An 18,666-nucleotide genomic window follows, 5' to 3' on the forward strand; every position below is an offset into this window, starting at 1 on the left:
TTTGTACTCAAGCCCACTCAGCTCAGAGAAACACTTTGGCTCGCCTATTAGCCAGGAACCTAACATTACGCTAACAAGAGTCAAATTCCCTAATGATTGCTTGCATTCCTTTTTTTTGATGGCTGGCAATTTTTGTGGTGGAGACATGACAAATCAACAAACGTGTTTATCAGCAGGTAAATTAGGTCTCTACGTTAACACTCGTCAAAGTTTTGTTATTGATGGGATATAAAAAAAACAAAAAAAAACAGGCATTTTTCCATGAATGAGACGTATAGGCACTGAAACAACATGACGAGAAACAGTTGTTGTAAACGTTGTGATTCAGTCTGTACCGCATTATATTAGAAGTCTCGAGTAGCGCCATAGTCACGAGGCGGCAAATGAGAAGTATTAACTGAGACCGAGGTGTCACATCTGCCAAAGATGATGAAGGAAATTTCCCCCGAAGCATTGCTGCAGACTTGAGAGCGTGCGGCACGTCCTGTTCCATCACATTATCAAAGAAAATGTCTTGAATGAGGCTTTTTTTCCCTTCAGTTTGCTGTGAGGCCTGCAGACAGTCCACATGTAGGCTACTGCTCCTGAAACATTAGATGTATGGTTAATTAACTTATCCAGTCTCCTGAAGGCTCAAAGCACTTTCCAACACTTTAAAGGATAAGAACATGCATTATAGAGTGAGATGATCTATAGGGTTTTCTCACATATTTTAACACACCAAGGATTTGTGCCCTGATACTTTATTCATATCCCCAGTAGCTGCTGATCCCTGGATATTAAGGTGTAATAGTGGTTTGGTGAAAGGTCTGTGTGGGGACTGTGCTTCATCCACACTCACACTCACACATATAATTCAGTACATGCACACCAGGGACGGGTCTATCCGGAGGTGTTTTTAGGGGTCTTGATCCAGGACACCATGACATGCTGTCAGGATGACCCAGGATTCATTTGTAGGTATCAGTGCCTGCCTGCGTCTCTTCTTCACGATTGGTTTAGACTTCTTGAGGAGGATCAAAGAGGGAGGAAAACGTTGTTCACGTTGTTCACTTCTCCAGAGCGATGCTCGAAGAGTGTTAAATGTCAAGTTATTTTTAAAAAGACTTCAGCCACGCAGAGTCGTTTTTAGCAGGCAAATGTCAACATACCTACACATCCTTACGTGTCTTACACAAAATTCAAATTGTTTGATGAGATGTGGTTTCATTCGGGACACTTTGCTACCATCATCTTGAACAACAGGGAGAAAATAGCTCACAGTATTACGGTTATTGAAATTTTCAAAGCACAAACACCAAAGTGCCAAAATTTCGGAGGGAGAATGTTTCTTGGATGCCAAAGTCATCAAAAATTGATTCTGCCGCCACCTTCAAAGCCTTTCCATTTAAATGAAACAAATATTACGTCAGAGCTTTTTCAACACTCGGCGACACAAAGCTCTAATCACTGCAGCCTATCATTGTTGCCTCTGTATTCACCTTGTTGGCAGCTGTCAGTGGTAAATGTTGAATTCAGAAGGCACAGAGAAAATAAAAGACCTTAAAACAAACAGCTTCAGTTCATCTTCAGGGTGTTGTGTGAGTTTGACATCCCACTCGTGAAACATTTAGTGGGTTTGGGAAATCGATCTTCATTTCGAGGCTAAAATGTCACCACGCTCAGGTCGTTCAAACCAACACAGAGCAAATATTCACACTGGAAAAACAAGGATGAGGAGGTTCATTTTTCAACACAGGGCCCAGGTGTTCCCAGTGAATGACGACCTGATCTAACCTACTGACATCTGCAACAGGAAACAAGACAGCAGCACCCAAAACTTTTTGCAAAACGCACGTGATGGAGCCAGCTTATATTTAGTGTTGGCAAATGCTCCAGGAAGGTGGAGGGAGGGACAGGAGAGGGGCTCGATGTTGTTTAAACTTGAAAATCTTGTCTTTGCTGACCTCTAGTGGGTTTTTTTCAACACTCCAGATTCAATACTTATTACTTATTTCCACACAGACATAACTGAGTGCAATTTGTCTTGGTGAGCTGACCAAAACACAAGACAACAAACACACACACACACACAAAACACATGCAACATACACATGTTTTACTTTGATATTTCAGGTACATTTTGATTTAATACATGTGTAGTTTTTCTTTAAGTAAGGTTATGAATGCAGGAATTTTACCAATTTTACCATTCTCAGGGGTGTTAGTGACCTGACCCCCCTCCCTCCCCCTTCACTTACATTACAGTAATGTAAGTTTTAGTCACTGACGCTCTTATTTTGCATCAGTATCTACTGTGACCTTGCACAATCTAGGTCAAACTTGGACTTCACCCACTTCAAAATCAGTCGCACTATTTACATTCATATTCGCTCTATATTCTTTTATAGTTTTTATTATGTCATCTCTTAAGTACTGTTACTGTTCGTTGTTTTGCAACTACAAGCCACAGAAAATTCCTCGTAGGTGTAAACTTGCTTGGCGATAAAGGCAGTTCTGATTCTGTTAGCCATCAGTCTATGTCTGCATGACTTGTGCAGCAGAAACTGTCGTGTTTCAAGGTGTGTGTATATTTAGACTTAATCTGCAGATGACACTTCATGGTGTGTGTTCCCTGGCACTCCGTGACTGGATGTAACGACAAGCAACTGTAGTAAAACATTGTCTGATCAGGAGCCAACCAACGAGTCACCAGGATGGAGGCCGGAGGCCCGATGAAAATACCCGCTGCCTTCTCTAACATCTACAGATGAGTCACACTCTCTGTATGTGTTTGCACTTACTTACCAGTTTCCCACCGAGGGAAGGAAGATATTTTCTTTACTTATCTGAACATCTGTAACTGCAGGAGGAACTCTCACAACAAGTCTCTGAACTGTTTCTTGTTTGTGATCCAACACCTCCATCTAGTGTTTTAAACGATGAACTTCATAGAAACTGTAAATACTTACTGACCATTATTATGACTGAAATGAATAACCACATCACAAAAACATAGAGCTTTAAATTTTTATAAGACTTATAAAAAAGAAAAAACATAACACAATAACCAAGGCATGTCATACATTGTGTTTTTTCTTTGTTTCTCTGAGGAGTATTTACAAACAGGCTTATGTACAGATAGCAATAACTCAGAAATGGAAAAAAGCTACATATAGTCTAGCACAAACAACCAGTTAGCATAATGATAATATATTTGTTATGTACAATGTAACTGGCAAGGCTAGAGCGAGAAAGAACATAAAGATTCTGCAAAAGATTTTAAATAACTTCAAGTATCCGTCATGAGGTTTCATGGAGATTTTAGTCCGATGGACGCAGATTTCCAGCAACACTGGCGAGAAACCAAAAATCTGGTCAAGATGGAAACCGTGTAGTGTGGCTGGGAAAAGGACAGGAGGAGCTCTAGCCGTCGGAGGGGAAAAAAACAACACAGACAATGCAACAGACGTGGTGACACAGATCACTTCTCTGATAAATGCCCAGAAATTTTAAAACAACCAAGAGGAATATCCTCTCCACATATAAAGTGATGTCCAGCTTATCGGCCTATAGCACCTTTTTTACTGCTATGAATGACAAATGTGCAACAGGCTTAAAAAAAACAACAACAACAACAACAAACAACAGGAAATGGGATGAAATGGTAGCTTTTTGACAACAGTTTTTTTTTATGCGGTTGAACTAAACATCTTAGGTATCCGAACATAACGTCACAACATTCTGAGGCCATTTAATTGTCTCTCTCATGAAACCCACAACTGTCACTCGGGAAATTAATCTCCGTTGTGATGTTGTGCTCCATTTTTTGATTAAAAAAAGAAGCATCATAGTAACTGCAAAAGTGTAACTCACTCGTCAACTAGTACCTTACATGTAAATCAAGGTCCATATAAAATGAAACCATAGTCAGAATTGCACAGTCAGCTGTATGAAAAGAAGAACTAGCTTGTTGGAGGAAAGACCTGGCTATTCTTCTAGGTTAACAGTAGTTAGGCCTACTCTAATGTATATAGCCACTATTAAGAAAAGTGTGGCCCGAGCACAGGCCACTTGTCCTATTAACGTCTCCAAGTGCATGAAACACTAAATGCTACTTCACGACGTTCATATAACAACACTGTAGGGCTCAACTGCCTCCCCATGTTTACATTTCAGTTTAGTGTGTCCATTTTGGTAGGAGAGTAAACAAAGTCCATATACAACACGACACAGGCTGTGGCCGGCGTCATGGTCTCCAAAGTCCCACTGAGGCACGTCTCAAACGGCACCCGTCCACGTGCACTGCTTTTGACAAGACTTTAGGAGCACCAGCAAGACTCTCGCGTAATTTTTAAGAACGTAAAGTAGAGCAGCAAAGATTCAAATTTCCTGTTTCTTGTATGGCTCAAAATAAAAAAGCCATCAGGTGTCAAATTAGAAGCCATGACAAAAACAAGAGCTGAGTGAAATTTTAGGACTGCCCTCTCAAAATTAGTGCATTTCCTGGGCAGCAGGGTACCATTTGAGAATCTGCTCTGATCAGCTGCACAACCCCTCTCCCTCCGCCCGATTACTCCCTCCTTCTCAGCAGACGGTGAGCGGCAGGGGCTCACTCTCACGCCGCTGGTTTTTCTTCAGAAGCTGAATCCGGTTGTGGCAGTAGAACTTGATGGCTCGCCAGTCGCGGTGGTTGCTGACCAGCAGAGGGCACTGCTGCAGGCAGCGTTCACAGTCGGCCTTGGCGGGGACTCGGAGCTCGGTGATGTTTTGGGTCAGGTGCTCTTCGACTGCCGCACGCTCCGCCTCCGACCAGGGACGCTTCAGAACCCCTCGCTTTCCTACAAGTGCAGAGAGAATAATAGGAGTTTATGCGTGTTTTAACCATAGTGGAATGACCAGCAGTGGGCGACTCCTCTGGTTGCAAAAAGATGTTGCATTGTGTGTAATCTTGTGAGAAAATTACCCTACATCTCATCTGATTTATTACCTCATTAAACATTTCTCTAGAAAGTTTATAAGCTCAGTCGGTAGTTTTATTATGTTGATTTTGTGAATATGGTCCCACTTAAAGTAAAATATATGATAAAGAAAAAATACAATGTTCTTGGTCAGCTAATTATTCCTTTCCAATCAATATAATGATTAAGTAAAGTAGGGATGGAATTGGTGAGCTACACTGCAAGTCAAATGCTTTCATGCTTTGTTTAGTTGAGCCTTCAATCATAACAAACGAACTTCAACAAACTTCATTCACAGTTGGAGATTGACGAGCAGTCACAGAATTACAGATGTTAATTTTTCTGTTTGTTCTTTAAGGACTCATCATTCACGTTGGCTTAAAAGCAGAGTTTTAAATGTTACTCTTCATCTGATGATAACGTTTAAGCGATATGATCAAAAGCTCCAGATGAGATACTAAATTGACCTTTTGGTGAGGTTGTTTGTCAACTGCTGTTATCAAAGCTGAAATTCCGGCAAAACTCTGGATGGCTTTTGTTCACGTGAGCCACATTGTCCAAAAGTACTTGCAGTGTCTCCAGCCACTGTGTAGATGAGGGGGGTGATAAAGCCAGAGTATGTAACCTTTGTCTCCCCCTTGTGGCAGTTAGGTTTCTCTGCCATAAGATGATGAAAAATGCAGCTATACCCGTGCCTCATTTGGCAATGACTTGAATATGAGAAACTCTGATTTGTGTGTAGATATTTCAGCTTCAACTCCAAAGTCATTGGTTTCATGTACTCCTGACAGTTTGGGAAAATGCCAACTGTCCGTTTTTGTTGTCTACTGCTTTCTTTTTCTTTCTAACAACAAAAAACAAAAGAGCACAAACAATTATGAGACAAGGAGGGATCTGGTGTTGTCAAATTTTTGTTGCAAGCTGCCTGACAAACTTTTCACCATCAGGCAAACTGTGTTCCTCAAAAAGTCCATTATAAAAAAGGCAGAAAATGTTCCAATACAGTCAGGTGATGCTCTTAAGTTCAGGTTAAGGTGCCCTCAGCCTTCAGCCCATGATAAGAGAGTGATGAAGATACATCTTCCAATGAGAGTATTTTTATTCAGCTACAAAGACAATAACATTCCTCATTTCACTTAAAAGGCAAATGTATCCCTCAGCTTTTGTATCATCAGTTTTAAGATAACAGTTCCTCAATTAATAGTAAGAGATTGTCTTTTGGTTAATATTTTTGTTTTGTATAGGGAAGGTAGGGAGATGGATGATTTTGTTTGTTGTTTTGGCCTTCACTCCCTCTGAAGCAAAATTAAAACGCTACCTTTAATTTAAAAGGTCCTGTGACACTGGCCTTCTTGGGAGTGGGAAGAATGGGGAGCAGCACGTCATGCTATGTCTCTGATTCCCCTAGATGAGGGGCGTAACACAATCCACAGACAATAAATCTGATTTTAGTTTTTTTTTTTAGCAAAACAAAAAAAAGACAGATTCTTCATCTCCAGCCTCTATGTTGAGAACATGAGCTGGTTTTCTTTATCTTCTATGATGATAAACTCCATGTCTTTGGGTTTTGTTCTGCTGGACAGAAAACTGAAGATATCACCTTGGACTCATCGTTAGTTGCAGCTCTAGATCAGATTTACAACTAAAATTTGAAATGGAAATCACAGTTCATGAAAGACTGATTCTTGATTGGTTCTCATTATAAACACAAATTCTGACAATAATGTTTTGTTAATCAGTAAACAAAACAAAACCAGCGGGACTGAGCAGGGAGAACTTTGGCTGCAATAAGCAGACATTTCTTTAACAAAGCTCTTCTGTAACTTTAAAATGGGAGTTCTGAACATGTCCACATTATTTTGTTTCTGCTGAATGTGCTCTCAGCAGTGTGGCTTTCTTGCAATTTGACAAGTGAACTTCGCCTGCTGGGATAAACATGTACCAGTACACTTCACCTTCAGAGGCTTGGAGCTCATCTGAGGAACCGAACAGCTTGAATCAGGTGAACGTTTTCTCCTCTGTCTCCTTGGATAAACGTGCAAACACACACAAGTGAACTCGTTTTTTATTTCTTCCTGTTGTTTTATCACTGATGTGATTTCAATTGTTGTTTGATTTTCATCATCTCTATTTGGTTTTATTTGGTTTATTTTTTTTTTAGGTGTAAGTGTTTTTTCAAATCTCACCAGCACAATGTTCTTTTTGTAATTGTTCTTCTTTTGTAATTGTGCCATTGCACATATATTCTAAACCCAAACAAACCTGATGTGGGCTGACCTGAGCCTCTCCTGCGGTTTGCCGGTGGAGGTGGAGGAGGTGGAGGCGGTGGCTGGGTGTTCTTGAGTTTCTTGGGTCGTCCCACACGCCCGTTGTTCTTGCCCTTCCTGACATACAGCAGGGTAGGTGTGGGGGTCGGAGCAGGGGCGGGGGCAGGCGCCTCAGGCTTCTCCTTCACTGGCTCCCCTTCAGACTCTCCCTCTGAGTACGAGTCTGCAGAGTTTCCTGACATAACTGGAAAGGAGGTAAGAAAGAAAAACACTGTCAGTTTAATCTGTCACTACTCACCATAAACATCTCACATTCACACTCAAAACTGGAGGAAGGGTCATAATCCTTTTTCCAGCCAGAGGATGTTTGACACCACACAGGGAGGGATGATACATCTCTTTTTGGACAACACAGAAAGACACAAGTCCCACTCATTCATTCATTCAGCCATCCAAACATCTCACCATCCAGCTCCAGGCAGATGTGGTTCAGGCTCATTCCTCTGAACAGCACTCCGTCTCTCTCTCCACAAAGCACGACTCGGCCCACTCGGCCCATCAGGCCTGGGTCTTGGCCAATTCCAGCACAGTTCTGTGTCACATGGTATTCTCTCTCCAGGAAGTGCTCCAGCCTCTCCACAGCGCTGCCTCCAGGCTGCCCAGGCTCCTCGCCTTCTCCCAAGAGCAACAGCTGGGTTAGTATAGCTACCTGCCGGCGAACCCTAGTCTGGGTCAGGGCGCGGGGATTGCGGGTTCCGCTTGAGCGAGCCAGGCTACGGAGGAGGTCAGTGCCTCGCAGGGGTGTGGCCGGGGAGTGGTAGGGCCTGGCGAAGACGTATGGGTTTGCAGGATCGACTCCTACATCTTGCCGTGTCTGCAGAAGAAGCTCCAGACAGGGCTCGCAGTGAGGGGGGAGGATCAGGGGCTGGACCCGTCCACGTTTACCCTGCACCCCGACTCTAGGTAGGTGAGGAAGAACCAGGCGCTCGAAGGGGGACAGAGAGGCCTCCAATGGGGTGAGAGCTGGAGGGGCTCCAGGTGGGACAGGAACGGGGCACTGGGGAGTGACGCGAGCGCGATATTCGGTGATGGTTAGCTTGGAGACCTCACACTCACGTCGTCGGTTGTACAGGATGAGGAGAGCCAGACTGGAATGGCAAAGAAGGCGCCAGGCCTCAGCTGACTGCAGCTGCCGAGACAGGGACAGGAAGGCCGAGTGCTGCAGACGGCGGAGGTACAGCACCAGAGAAGACAAGGAGGACAGGAGGGGCAGCAGGTGGTGACGCCCGGAGCCGCTGAAATAAGAGACAATGGGCAGTTAGCTTATTTGTTTATCTAAATTATTTGTTATAGGGCTGCAACTAACATTCATTTATTTCATTATAGATCAATCTGCAGATTGTTTTCTCTGGTCATTCGTTTTCAGAAACTAGAGCCAACAAATATTTGGAATTTGCACCTAAAAAATTACAACCACAAATAGTTATTCAAATAGTTGCCAGTTTATTTTTCTGTCAATCTATTGACAATTGGTTAATTAACTCTGAATTCACAAATAGTGAGCATAAGTTATCGACTATTTAAAATTGAGCCCTCATTTAAAAACAAAATAAGAACAAAATTATTAACTTATCAATAAATCATGAAAATAATCATCTGTTGCTGCCTTTCTTTCAAATTTGGTCACACATTAGGCAAAGGGCTTAAGTTACCTCAGCAGATCCTTTTCCTTATCTTCTCCACCGCTTTCATCTTCCACCTCCATCACTCCATTCTCCTCCTCGTCCTCTTCCTCCTCCTCCTCATCTTCCTCTTCCTTTGGTGTCTCTTTGGCAGACTTGCTGTTGAAGGACTGGGGGCACAGCACCTCAACATCGTCCTCCTCTTTGGGCCTCTTTACCTCCACAACCTCTACATCTTCTTCATCCTCGTCCTCCTCCTCTATTTCCTTCTTCAGCCTCCTCATCCCTCCCTTCCTGGACTGTGCCACTGTCACAGGTGGGGGGCTTCGCTTTAAGACAGATACCGGCACTGCATTCTGTCCTCGAGGAGGAGTCAGCACAGGAGGGGTGGAGTTTCTTCCAGACGAAGCAGGGGATTGATTGGCTGCTGTGAGAGTGGGTGGAGACATGGAAAGGTCCTGGACGTCACTCTGTGGAAGATCTGAACTGCGGCTCTGACCTGCGACTTGTGGCGACTTCAAGTGCTGCTGAGTGTGTGTGTGAGCTGTGGTTGGGTTTGTGCTCTGTGCATGCAGGCGGGGCATCTGTGTGTAGCGCTCTACCAGGGCGGAGCACACTTCTGGTTGGTGTGCATGGTGTTTATCCAAGTGGCGGCCCAGGGAGCGAAAGTGGCGTCCACAGTACTCGCAGGTTTGGCGCATGGAGTCTATAGACACCCCCCCTCTGGGGACATTGACGTTGCTTGTCGTATTGGAGCCCAGCGGAGCCGGAGCTTTAAACACAGGCTTAGCTGAAGAAGAGGAAGATGAGCAGGGAGGGGAGGACTGGGCTGGAGAGTGGGATGGAGGAAGTGGACGGTTGTGAGGAGGAATGCTTACAGGGGGGCCCGGTGGTGGCCGCCCCGGTGGGGTCCGATGGGGGGTCTTTTTCTTTGAAGGAGTGCCGCGCCGTTTTTTGCGACGGCGTAGTGCGCGCCCTCGAGGGCTGGTGTCCTCATCTCCAGCATCTGAGTCACTGGCGTCAGAATGAGAGATGGGGGAGGAGGAGGGGGAGAGGGACCAAGACGGGGTGACGTACTCCTGCTGCTGCTGCTGCTGCTGTTGCTGCTGTTGTTGCCGCTGCTGCTGCCTCTGGGCTGTCAGAGGAAGAGGCTCATCCTCCTGGTAGTGAGAGACGGTGACAGGTTGGGAAAATAAGAGCTTGTCACCTGCTTTTTGTTGAATTAATACCATGTTTAAAAAAAATCTGAGGCGTGTTGCATTCAAATTTTTGTTTCAACAAGTAACAGATTACTTTTTCAACGTATATATTTTCCTATTCAAACCGGCATTTCCTTATTTTGAGTTTCTGGATTTTACATTTTTTTCAGCTGACTTAATAACGTGTTAGTAAATCAGTTTTACGGGATCTTAAGCTCAATATCTTGCAAAGAAAAACCTTCCGTCAGCCCCAGAGGTGCTTTTCCTCAACAGATGTCATCATCACTGACAAACTCACAGAAAACCACTGAGATCTTTACACTTACAACCCAAAGATGTCACCACCATGTAACAGGTTGGCACCATCATAGTTTGAGTGTCATTACTGACATGACTAAGTTAAATTTTCACCAGACTAGCTCGATGAAGAGCAGGGATTTGTGTGATCACTTCAAAACTCAATTAAACGTTGCTGTCCTCACTACTTAGCACAAGAATTACTAGTTGGTTACACTTCACACTCATTTACACAGAAATGTGTCAACAGTGAATTGTGTGCACACAAAGTAACTGATGCAGTGTTTCCCAATCAGACCAATTTGTGAGACAACAGACAGCACGATGACACTAAGTATTAGAAGGTCGAGTAACTTGTGTTTTTTTAATATGAAGGACCTAAACTTGATGAAAAAATATGCCTTTTATACATATAATAAATCCATTGTCAAGAGGAGGCGGAGGGAGTCTTGATGATAATGATAATGTTGAGCCCAACATCAGTGTTGCTGCAGGCACAGCATCACATCACAACTGCATTAACACCTGCTGACCGATAATGTGTTTGAATTGAGAGTCGGTGTTTTTTTTTTTTACTGCATAGATGTTGAAGCTAAAACTATGAGGCACGCTATGGACGGCAGAATAAAGTTTTTTACTATGTGTTTTTAAAAAAGGCTCTCAGTGGCGGTTCAGCCAATGTTGGTTGATTAATTCTTTTTTTTCTTCTAAGGAAAATAAATTGACTTTAATACCACTGTTCTGGCAGAGAAACAGTCAGTCTAAACTCTTCTGTGCAGCCAAACAAACCCACAGATGTTTTTTTTTAAAATCAGAGTGAGGATCAAAAAGTTTCCAAAGAAACCAATATGTCAGGATGGATTTGGGGAAATTGTGTCATTAACCGGCAACCAGTTATTTTCTTTGGGCCACTATGGGGCAGCAGAATCAACTATGACAGTAGTGTTACCATTCAAGTTGATACGTGAACTTGTTAGGCAACAGTTACCATCCGATAAACACAAGTCTATGAATCATGCTTGTCTGTGGTCTCTATCAACTCTTGGGGTAAAAATATCGATGTCTTTAGCTGATACATACTCCACTATGTTCACCAGCACCTTTTCACTGAAAACAGCTGCTTGCTGTGGCCAAAAACAGTGCTGTGAGAGCAGTGAGAGAGAACCAGCAAAGTTAAAGGTTTGAAAGCCAAACAATTAGTTCAAACTCTCTGCGTAGCACCAAACAGACAAGCAATAGATTCAGGTGCCAGTTCTGTAGTCCATGTAAACTACACATTTACATGTGCCACATATCTTGAATATTTCCACATTTGATGGAGTGGCTTACAGTCTTGGTTTGAATTGTTCATGCTATACTGTCCAGCGGAAAGAAAAGGAAACTGGATGTTAAGGAATTAAGATTTACCAATATGTCAAGTGATGAATCAAAATGTTATAAAACCTAATTTAGTGTCAAATGTTTCCCTCCTCGACTCTGGGTATGAGCTTACACTGGTGCATTTTTTGCCGCTTCCCAGCTTCACAAGCTTGACCAACACAGGCTACACCCCCTGATAACCACACAAACACAAAATTACTGGCTGCACCTGATTGGACGAACGCCACTCGTGGGCTGTCTGCTTTGGGCTTTCAAACCAGCTCATTAGGAAATTTTCTCTGAAATGTTTTTTTTAAATCATTTTTGGCCAGATATAATCCATACAGTTTCAGAGTCTGTCCTTGTTTTAACTTGACATTGGTAAGTCTATAGTTTTCAGGAGTTTCTAGAGGATGTCCCCAATTTGCATAAATAGCCAAAACCTCAGCTTTATCCAAATGAGCAACAATGCAGCACCCTTTCCCTTGAAACACAACATACCATGTGGCCAGTTTAATTAAAATTGGCTGGTGTGTACCGTCTAGTCGTCCCTTATTAAAATAATAAAACTGATTGTCTCTATACTTTTAAACAACTGGCGTTTTCTCTTACCTTTTTGATATTGTTGTTATTCTCTGTGTCAGAGTTACACTCGTGTTGTGCTGGAGACACGGTGCCACGGAAACCCTGTGGGATATAAAGCAGTCGCATTAAAACAGCCGGCACACTGCTCATTAATGTTTGCCATCACAATCAGCCTCAACTGTCACTCAGAGAGCAGGAGGACACCCCTCCACAGTTGGTCATGAGCACAGAGGTTGATTAGGACTCCAAATCTCCCACTAACAAGCCAAACAAAAGAAGTGAACAGAGATGTGGTTTGAAACACAGTGAGCATCTCATGAGCAATAAACATGAGGGTTGTCAATCAGGGTGAGTGTCCATATAGAGTCTTTTTTACAGAGTGCCAATGTGCTATTGTTTTTTTAGCTACCTAGCTAATGTCAGTCTGCTTCCATTTATATATTGTCATTTTCCATAAGCAGCTGTTTGTGCTTCTCCCGAGAAAAAACGCTCCATACCCTCAGGCTGGATTACCAAGCACAGAGCAAATCAATCAGCTGATAATAGAAAGCTAAAAACATCTGTGTCAGACTTTATTTCAGACAAATTACAGATATACATGGTTCTGTAGGAACTGTGGTCTCACTTAAAAAGCCTTCGGTGTCAATATCTCAGTTTCTGTCAATTAAATTTCCATAAATGGATTCTGGTGTCATCATCATCATCATCATTGAGTTGAGTAAATTGATCCAATCTGATGAGATCCATTAAAGGAACAGATGTCATGTTATAACCCTGGATACTGTTGCTAAAGCACTATAGGTAGAGAGAGAAATGGAGCTCAGCCATCACCATGGTAACCCCATGCCTTGCTTAGCTGTGTGTGTGTGTGTGTGTGTGTGTGTGTGTGTGTGTGTGTGTGTGTGTGTGTGTGTGTGTGTGTGTGTGTGTGTGTGTGTGTGTGTGTGTGTGTCTGTGTGTGTGTGTCTGTGTGTGAGTGTACGTGACTGACAGTGAGTGTGCAAAGCTGATCAACAGTGTGAGAATACACATATGGTTGCCTATCTGAAGTCATCAGAGATTGTGCACAGTGTGTGAATGTCTTTCCATATTTGTGAGGACCAAGTAACCAAGGACAGACAGAAAATTGAAATGTGAGATCATTCGAGATAAAGTGGCTGTTTTTGATTGGAAATTGAGTTTAGGGTTGAGGTCAAAATTGTGTTTTGGCTGAGGTTAGGAGAAGAATTGAAATTAGATAGCAAAGTGAGACCAAGCATGACAAGTCTGCTCAATCAAAACATAATGTCTATGGCTGCACCATGTTCTGGTCTATTGACACTACTGTTGGCCGAGAGGACTGATGTTTTTTGCTCTTTACATCCAATTTCTTCCTAAGCACCTGTTGAGCATCAGTGTAAAATGGTGAGTCTTGATTCGTGACATCAAGTTTTGACGTTTTTGTCCATATGTTGTAATGTTGACAACTTGAGCTGCGCTGGAAAACCAAAGAACACCAAAATCTACATGTACATGCATTTAATTTAAATGAAGGAAAACCCCCTAAAAGATGGGTGATTCAGTCCTTTCCAGTTGCCAGGACACAAGTTTTCCCTGTTTGTTTTTTTTTCCGTGTGTTATGTTTGACATCACAAACACACTGAAAAAACAGTAAAAAGCAGGAGATGAGAACACTTCACCAGACTAAACCCATAAGACTTAAAAACTTATTTCAAAAAGTCTTAATCAAAGACATTGTAAGTTAGACACATTGTTTGTTTTTTGCCTGAGATGATGATGAAAGTAGTAATCTTGCACACGTGTGTATGTTCGAGAGCTGCTTGGAAAGACATGGAAAAGCTATATCATTGCTAACAAGAGGCACATGTTAGCGTGATCACCTAGATTTTACGAGCTAGAGCCGATAAACACCTGCAAGTACAGTCAAACTTTTAACACAGGAGTGGATGCTGATTGTACAGAGTCACATTAAAAACTTTTTCAAAAGTGTTTTTTGTGGGTTTTTTGTCCAGTGTGAAACAAGGAAGCAAGAGAAACAAAATGGAAGACACTGGCTGTTAAAGATGAAGGAATCAATTGTCTCATTGCTTGCAAGTCTAATACTAGTGTGTGTCTAATGTGTGTGTCTGTTGTTCAAGGCACTGACCAGGTTCTCTCCCCACTCTGTCAGGCTGTAATCCACAGTGATCTCCTCCCCCTTGGTGATGTCTCGGATGGCGATAACGACCAGTCGCACCTGGCTGCCACAGTGGACCTCTCGGATGCGGCAATTAGGGGAGGGGGGGAAGGAGCTGGCTGTTGGGGCTGGAGCAGATGCCGTCGGGGCAGCTGGAGCTGTGGATGCGGGGGTCAGAGACTGGGCCTGGGCCGAAGCCGCCGTGGTTGGGGCAGGAGCAGGGACAGGGGTCGGGGTTGGGGCCGAGGAAGCAGCAGGAGCTGGGGTTGGTGTGGAGACCGGGCAGGAGCTGGTCTTGGATCCAGAGGAAACTTTGCCATGAGCCTGCTCTGATGGACCACTAGGAGGTTAAGAAATAAAAATTAAATTTAGACTGGAAAGACACTCTATGATGAGTCTGTTATGAGTTTTTACTCTCTTAATCTAAAAGTAAACTGACAGAAATTAATCAATATTCTTCAAGATTTATGTCAGTTATCAATTTAAAGTGCAAAATATTGACAGATTAGTATTACGGGTGTGCATTACTTCTGCCAAAGAGGAATATCCACATATCCTTGGATGGAGGATGAGTCTTGGCCCAGAACAAACCCTATTAACTCTTGGTTCAGATCTGGATAAAGGGACGGATCAGGGTTTTATTTTTAAACATTTTTTTTTTACATTTTGAGATAATATTTCAACATTATTGTTAATTTCTCAGGGGATAATTTATGGATCTTGATGAACAAAATTGGGCATAATTACGTTGCTGGTGGCTCTATGGGTGAGTACAAAAGGGGACTGTTGGGCTTTGACGAAGGCACTCAGTACCATTCTAATTCTTTGTACTGTTAACGGGACAAAAGCTATTTGCGGACTTCACCTTGGGTTCTGGAAACTTTCAGTCACTTTATCGACAAAATGACTTACCCAGAAAAATAATTGTCTTATTAAATGATAATGAAATTAATAATTTTTTCTGTTTTGTCATATTCTAACTAATCCGGTTCATTGTGAGTACTGTACAGACATTATGTAGAGGGGTCATATGTCAGATATATGGGTTAAAGGTTGATAGCAGTTCTTTAATTGAGCTTTGCTTTGGATTTAAGTAATGATTTGGGTTTGTCCGTGTCACAAATTGCTTTAATAGGGATTTTTCCAAATAAGGTAAGTAAGCAGACGTGACTTTATTGTAATTATGTTTCCTCATTGTATTGTACATTCTGTAGCCGCAGGGTTCATTTCTTTGCGGAAGGGATCCATTGCAGCTGAATGAGTGTAAAGCAAACAGTACCAATCCACACATACAGTCTCATGCCAGTGCTTCAGGGCACTGATTCTCAATCCTAGTCCTCACAGTGCCACTGATTTTCTACCCTACTGGCTAGTAAACTGCATTCTTCTGACATCTCGGATATAAATCAGCCTGATTATACAGCTAAAATGAAAACCAACAGGGTTGGTAAGTCCTGAGGACAAGGAACATAAGTGCTGCTCACAGGCAAAGCTGTCCTCGAGTGCTGAGTTAAGATCAGCCACCATTCATTCTTGTTTAAATCTTGAAGCCGAGTGAAAGACGTAGCCTTTAGACAGGCTTCCAGTGTCATACAATGATATCTGTACAAAATGTTTAACATAACAGCAAAAAAAAACAAGAAAAAACAAGAATGTACACTCACCAGTTGTGAGCAGCAGGCTCTGTGTTATAGAAAGTCCCTTCCAGTGTGAGTCGTTTATTCTCTGCTGCTTCCTTACGATCACCTGAGAGCACAGCAACAGTCAGTATAAAAGGATTACACACCAAGTATGCAAGGACACACACACATAGACACACACACACACAAAGGTCATCACCTCATCTCCCGGAGCACATACACAGGTGCACATCGCAGCACATACATAGGCAATCACACACACACACACACGCGCAAAAGTAGGTCACACTCACTTGCACACGCTCCACCCCCATACCAATCACACAGCCACACAGACAGATGCACATGCACACACCACTCACATACACACACACGCACAATTGATGGCAGTAAGAATATGCAGATATAACACACACACACACACACACACACACACACACACACACACACACACACACACACACACACACACACACACACCTGGGCTGAAGCTGTGTTCAGGCACGCTCTCCTCCTCAGTGTGTGTAACAAAGACTTTGACGGGTGTCCCTTTCCTTTTCCTTCCACAGCCGCGCCTGCAGAGAACACACACACACACACAAGCAATTATCATTTAATCAATCGGCCTACTGGCCAAACTTAACATCAATCAGGTTGGAAAGTGATCAATAAGCTGATGGCCACCTAATGGGTCGATCCGAACTGCGCTTCACCCTCCCATATAGCAAATGAAATGCCAAAAAAAAGCAAAAAAAAAACACAGCAGCAACATGGTGATTATTTAAACTGCTTTTTACTGTGTATGATTGGAACCTGAATAAAATGGTTTTAGATTTAGACAACCTGCTGTGAATGATCTGAAGGAAATTAGTTCAGTCCAAGCTAAACTCTCTCCAAAGGGAGCTTTAAACATAATGTCTCTGAAACTTCACACATCAAGTTCAGAAACTGGAGAAAGCTCAGGGCCAAAGTACATCTGAATGTTAATAAAATGCCTTAATGTTTTTCATTTAGAAGCTCACAGTAATTAGAGTACCCTCTTGCATTTCAGCCATTTCACTTTTACTTTTAAATATTCACTTGAGAACATGAATACTGTCCCCTGTTTACCACAATATCACAAATCTAGGTATTTTGACTCTTTTCCCTTAAAAGAGATTATATAATATCAATTATAAGTAAATAGTGAAGAACCTGTGTATGCAGGCTGAACCAGGGCAAAAAGGGTTGCCACTAAACGTAGAGCTGCAATGATTAATCGATTATCAATTAGTTCAAAAATAAACATAAACAGAAAACGGCCTCACAGAAACTGTATCGACAAAAATAAAATAAAACCACCACTTTCATACAAATAAGGAAGACTTTCATTTACATTTTTGGTAATACTGCTGATAACTGTGTTTCAGCACTGAAACCAAAGCAAACCTTTTTTTTTCCAAATCCTTATTTTAACATAAACACACAATGAGACAAACAAAATGTTTTAAGATGTCGTTGAAACACAATCAGTCATACAATAATTCTGCCTAAATAAATAAATACATAAAAGAAAACATAGAAAATAAAAAGGTAGCCCAAAACTCAGCAGATGTTTAATACCAGCTGTCTGTACTATTGAGGTTCAAAACTAAGCACCGCATGTAAATCTTTACCACAGAAGAACAGGAAAATGAACTGGTCGGCCTGTTTCTTTAAATTGAATAGTCGGGGGTGTGATGCTTTGTCTTGTGACTTAATGTAAAACAAATCCCACAGGTCAAATTGACATATAATTTGCCACAAAAACTTCCAGTGGAGAGGTGGAAAAAAAAAGTAACTAATAGCCTTTTTTAGAGCATTTCTCCTGTAACCTCTGAATTAAGACCACACTGACCACAGTAAGATTCTGCAATCTAGTTAGTGTTTATAGTTGAGTGCTCTGACCCCTGGATCACCATTAAAGAGTGTGCCATTACCCCAGGGAGCTCAAACGCAGCCACCTGTGTGAGCCCAGAATGGCCAAGCGAGATTATCTTCTTCAGACTAAATCCATGCCAAAACCGCCTCGCTCACAGGAGCCAAACTGATCCTGCCTCTGCCGATTCTGGGCTAGTTCTGTTACCACAGATCTCAATATTGTTTTCCGTCAGTCTATTTTTTACTCGCATGACATTGGAGGCTCTTAAATCTAGGCCATTGGAAGATCGTGCTTTGGATTTTGAGGTGTTCATTACTGTGTGTGTGTGTGTGTGTGTGTGTGTGTGTGTGTGTGTGTGTGTGTGTGTGTGTGTGTGGTGTGTGTGCGTGCAGACAAGAGAGAGAAAAAGAAAAAAACAGAGGAGAGGAAGAGAGAAGAAAAAAGGGATAGGAGAGAAAAAACCAAAGCAGCAGAAAGAAGACGGTGCAAGAAAAATAAGAAAAGGGAGCAGAAGAGAAAAAGACAGACAGAGACAACAGAGAGAGAGAGCGAGATACTCATTCAGCAGAGATATCAACCAGACCCACTGTCTTTGTATTGATCCACTCCACTCCCATCTGG

General features: G+C 42.4%; 1 protein-coding gene across 2 annotated transcripts in view; it reads right to left on the minus strand.

Annotated features, from left to right (window-relative positions):
* Positions 1-2,995: 2,995 nt before the first annotated feature.
* Positions 2,996-18,666, minus strand: part of si:dkey-117m1.4 — a 22,355-nt gene continuing 6,684 nt past the window's right edge. The window contains exons 2-9 of one of the 2 annotated variants that reach the window (XM_037092155.1): positions 16,626-16,720; positions 16,170-16,251; positions 14,476-14,845; positions 12,357-12,431; positions 8,920-10,049; positions 7,673-8,502; positions 7,218-7,451; positions 2,996-4,820 (exon numbers count right to left, since the gene is read on the minus strand). In XM_037092155.1, coding sequence (XP_036948050.1) covers positions 4,567-4,820; positions 7,218-7,451; positions 7,673-8,502; positions 8,920-10,049; positions 12,357-12,431; positions 14,476-14,845; positions 16,170-16,251; positions 16,626-16,720 — 3,070 coding nt within the window. In that variant the 3' untranslated portion in view covers positions 2,996-4,566. Of the gene's footprint in view, positions 4,821-7,202; positions 7,452-7,672; positions 8,503-8,919; positions 10,050-12,356; positions 12,432-14,475; positions 14,846-16,169; positions 16,252-16,625; positions 16,721-18,666 lie in introns of both variants that reach the window. The other variant, XM_037092109.1, reaches the window with a different exon arrangement.

The sequence above is a fragment of the Acanthopagrus latus genome, chromosome 1, assembly GCF_904848185.1.
Source record: "Acanthopagrus latus isolate v.2019 chromosome 1, fAcaLat1.1, whole genome shotgun sequence".
NCBI lineage: Eukaryota > Metazoa > Chordata > Actinopteri > Spariformes > Sparidae > Acanthopagrus > Acanthopagrus latus.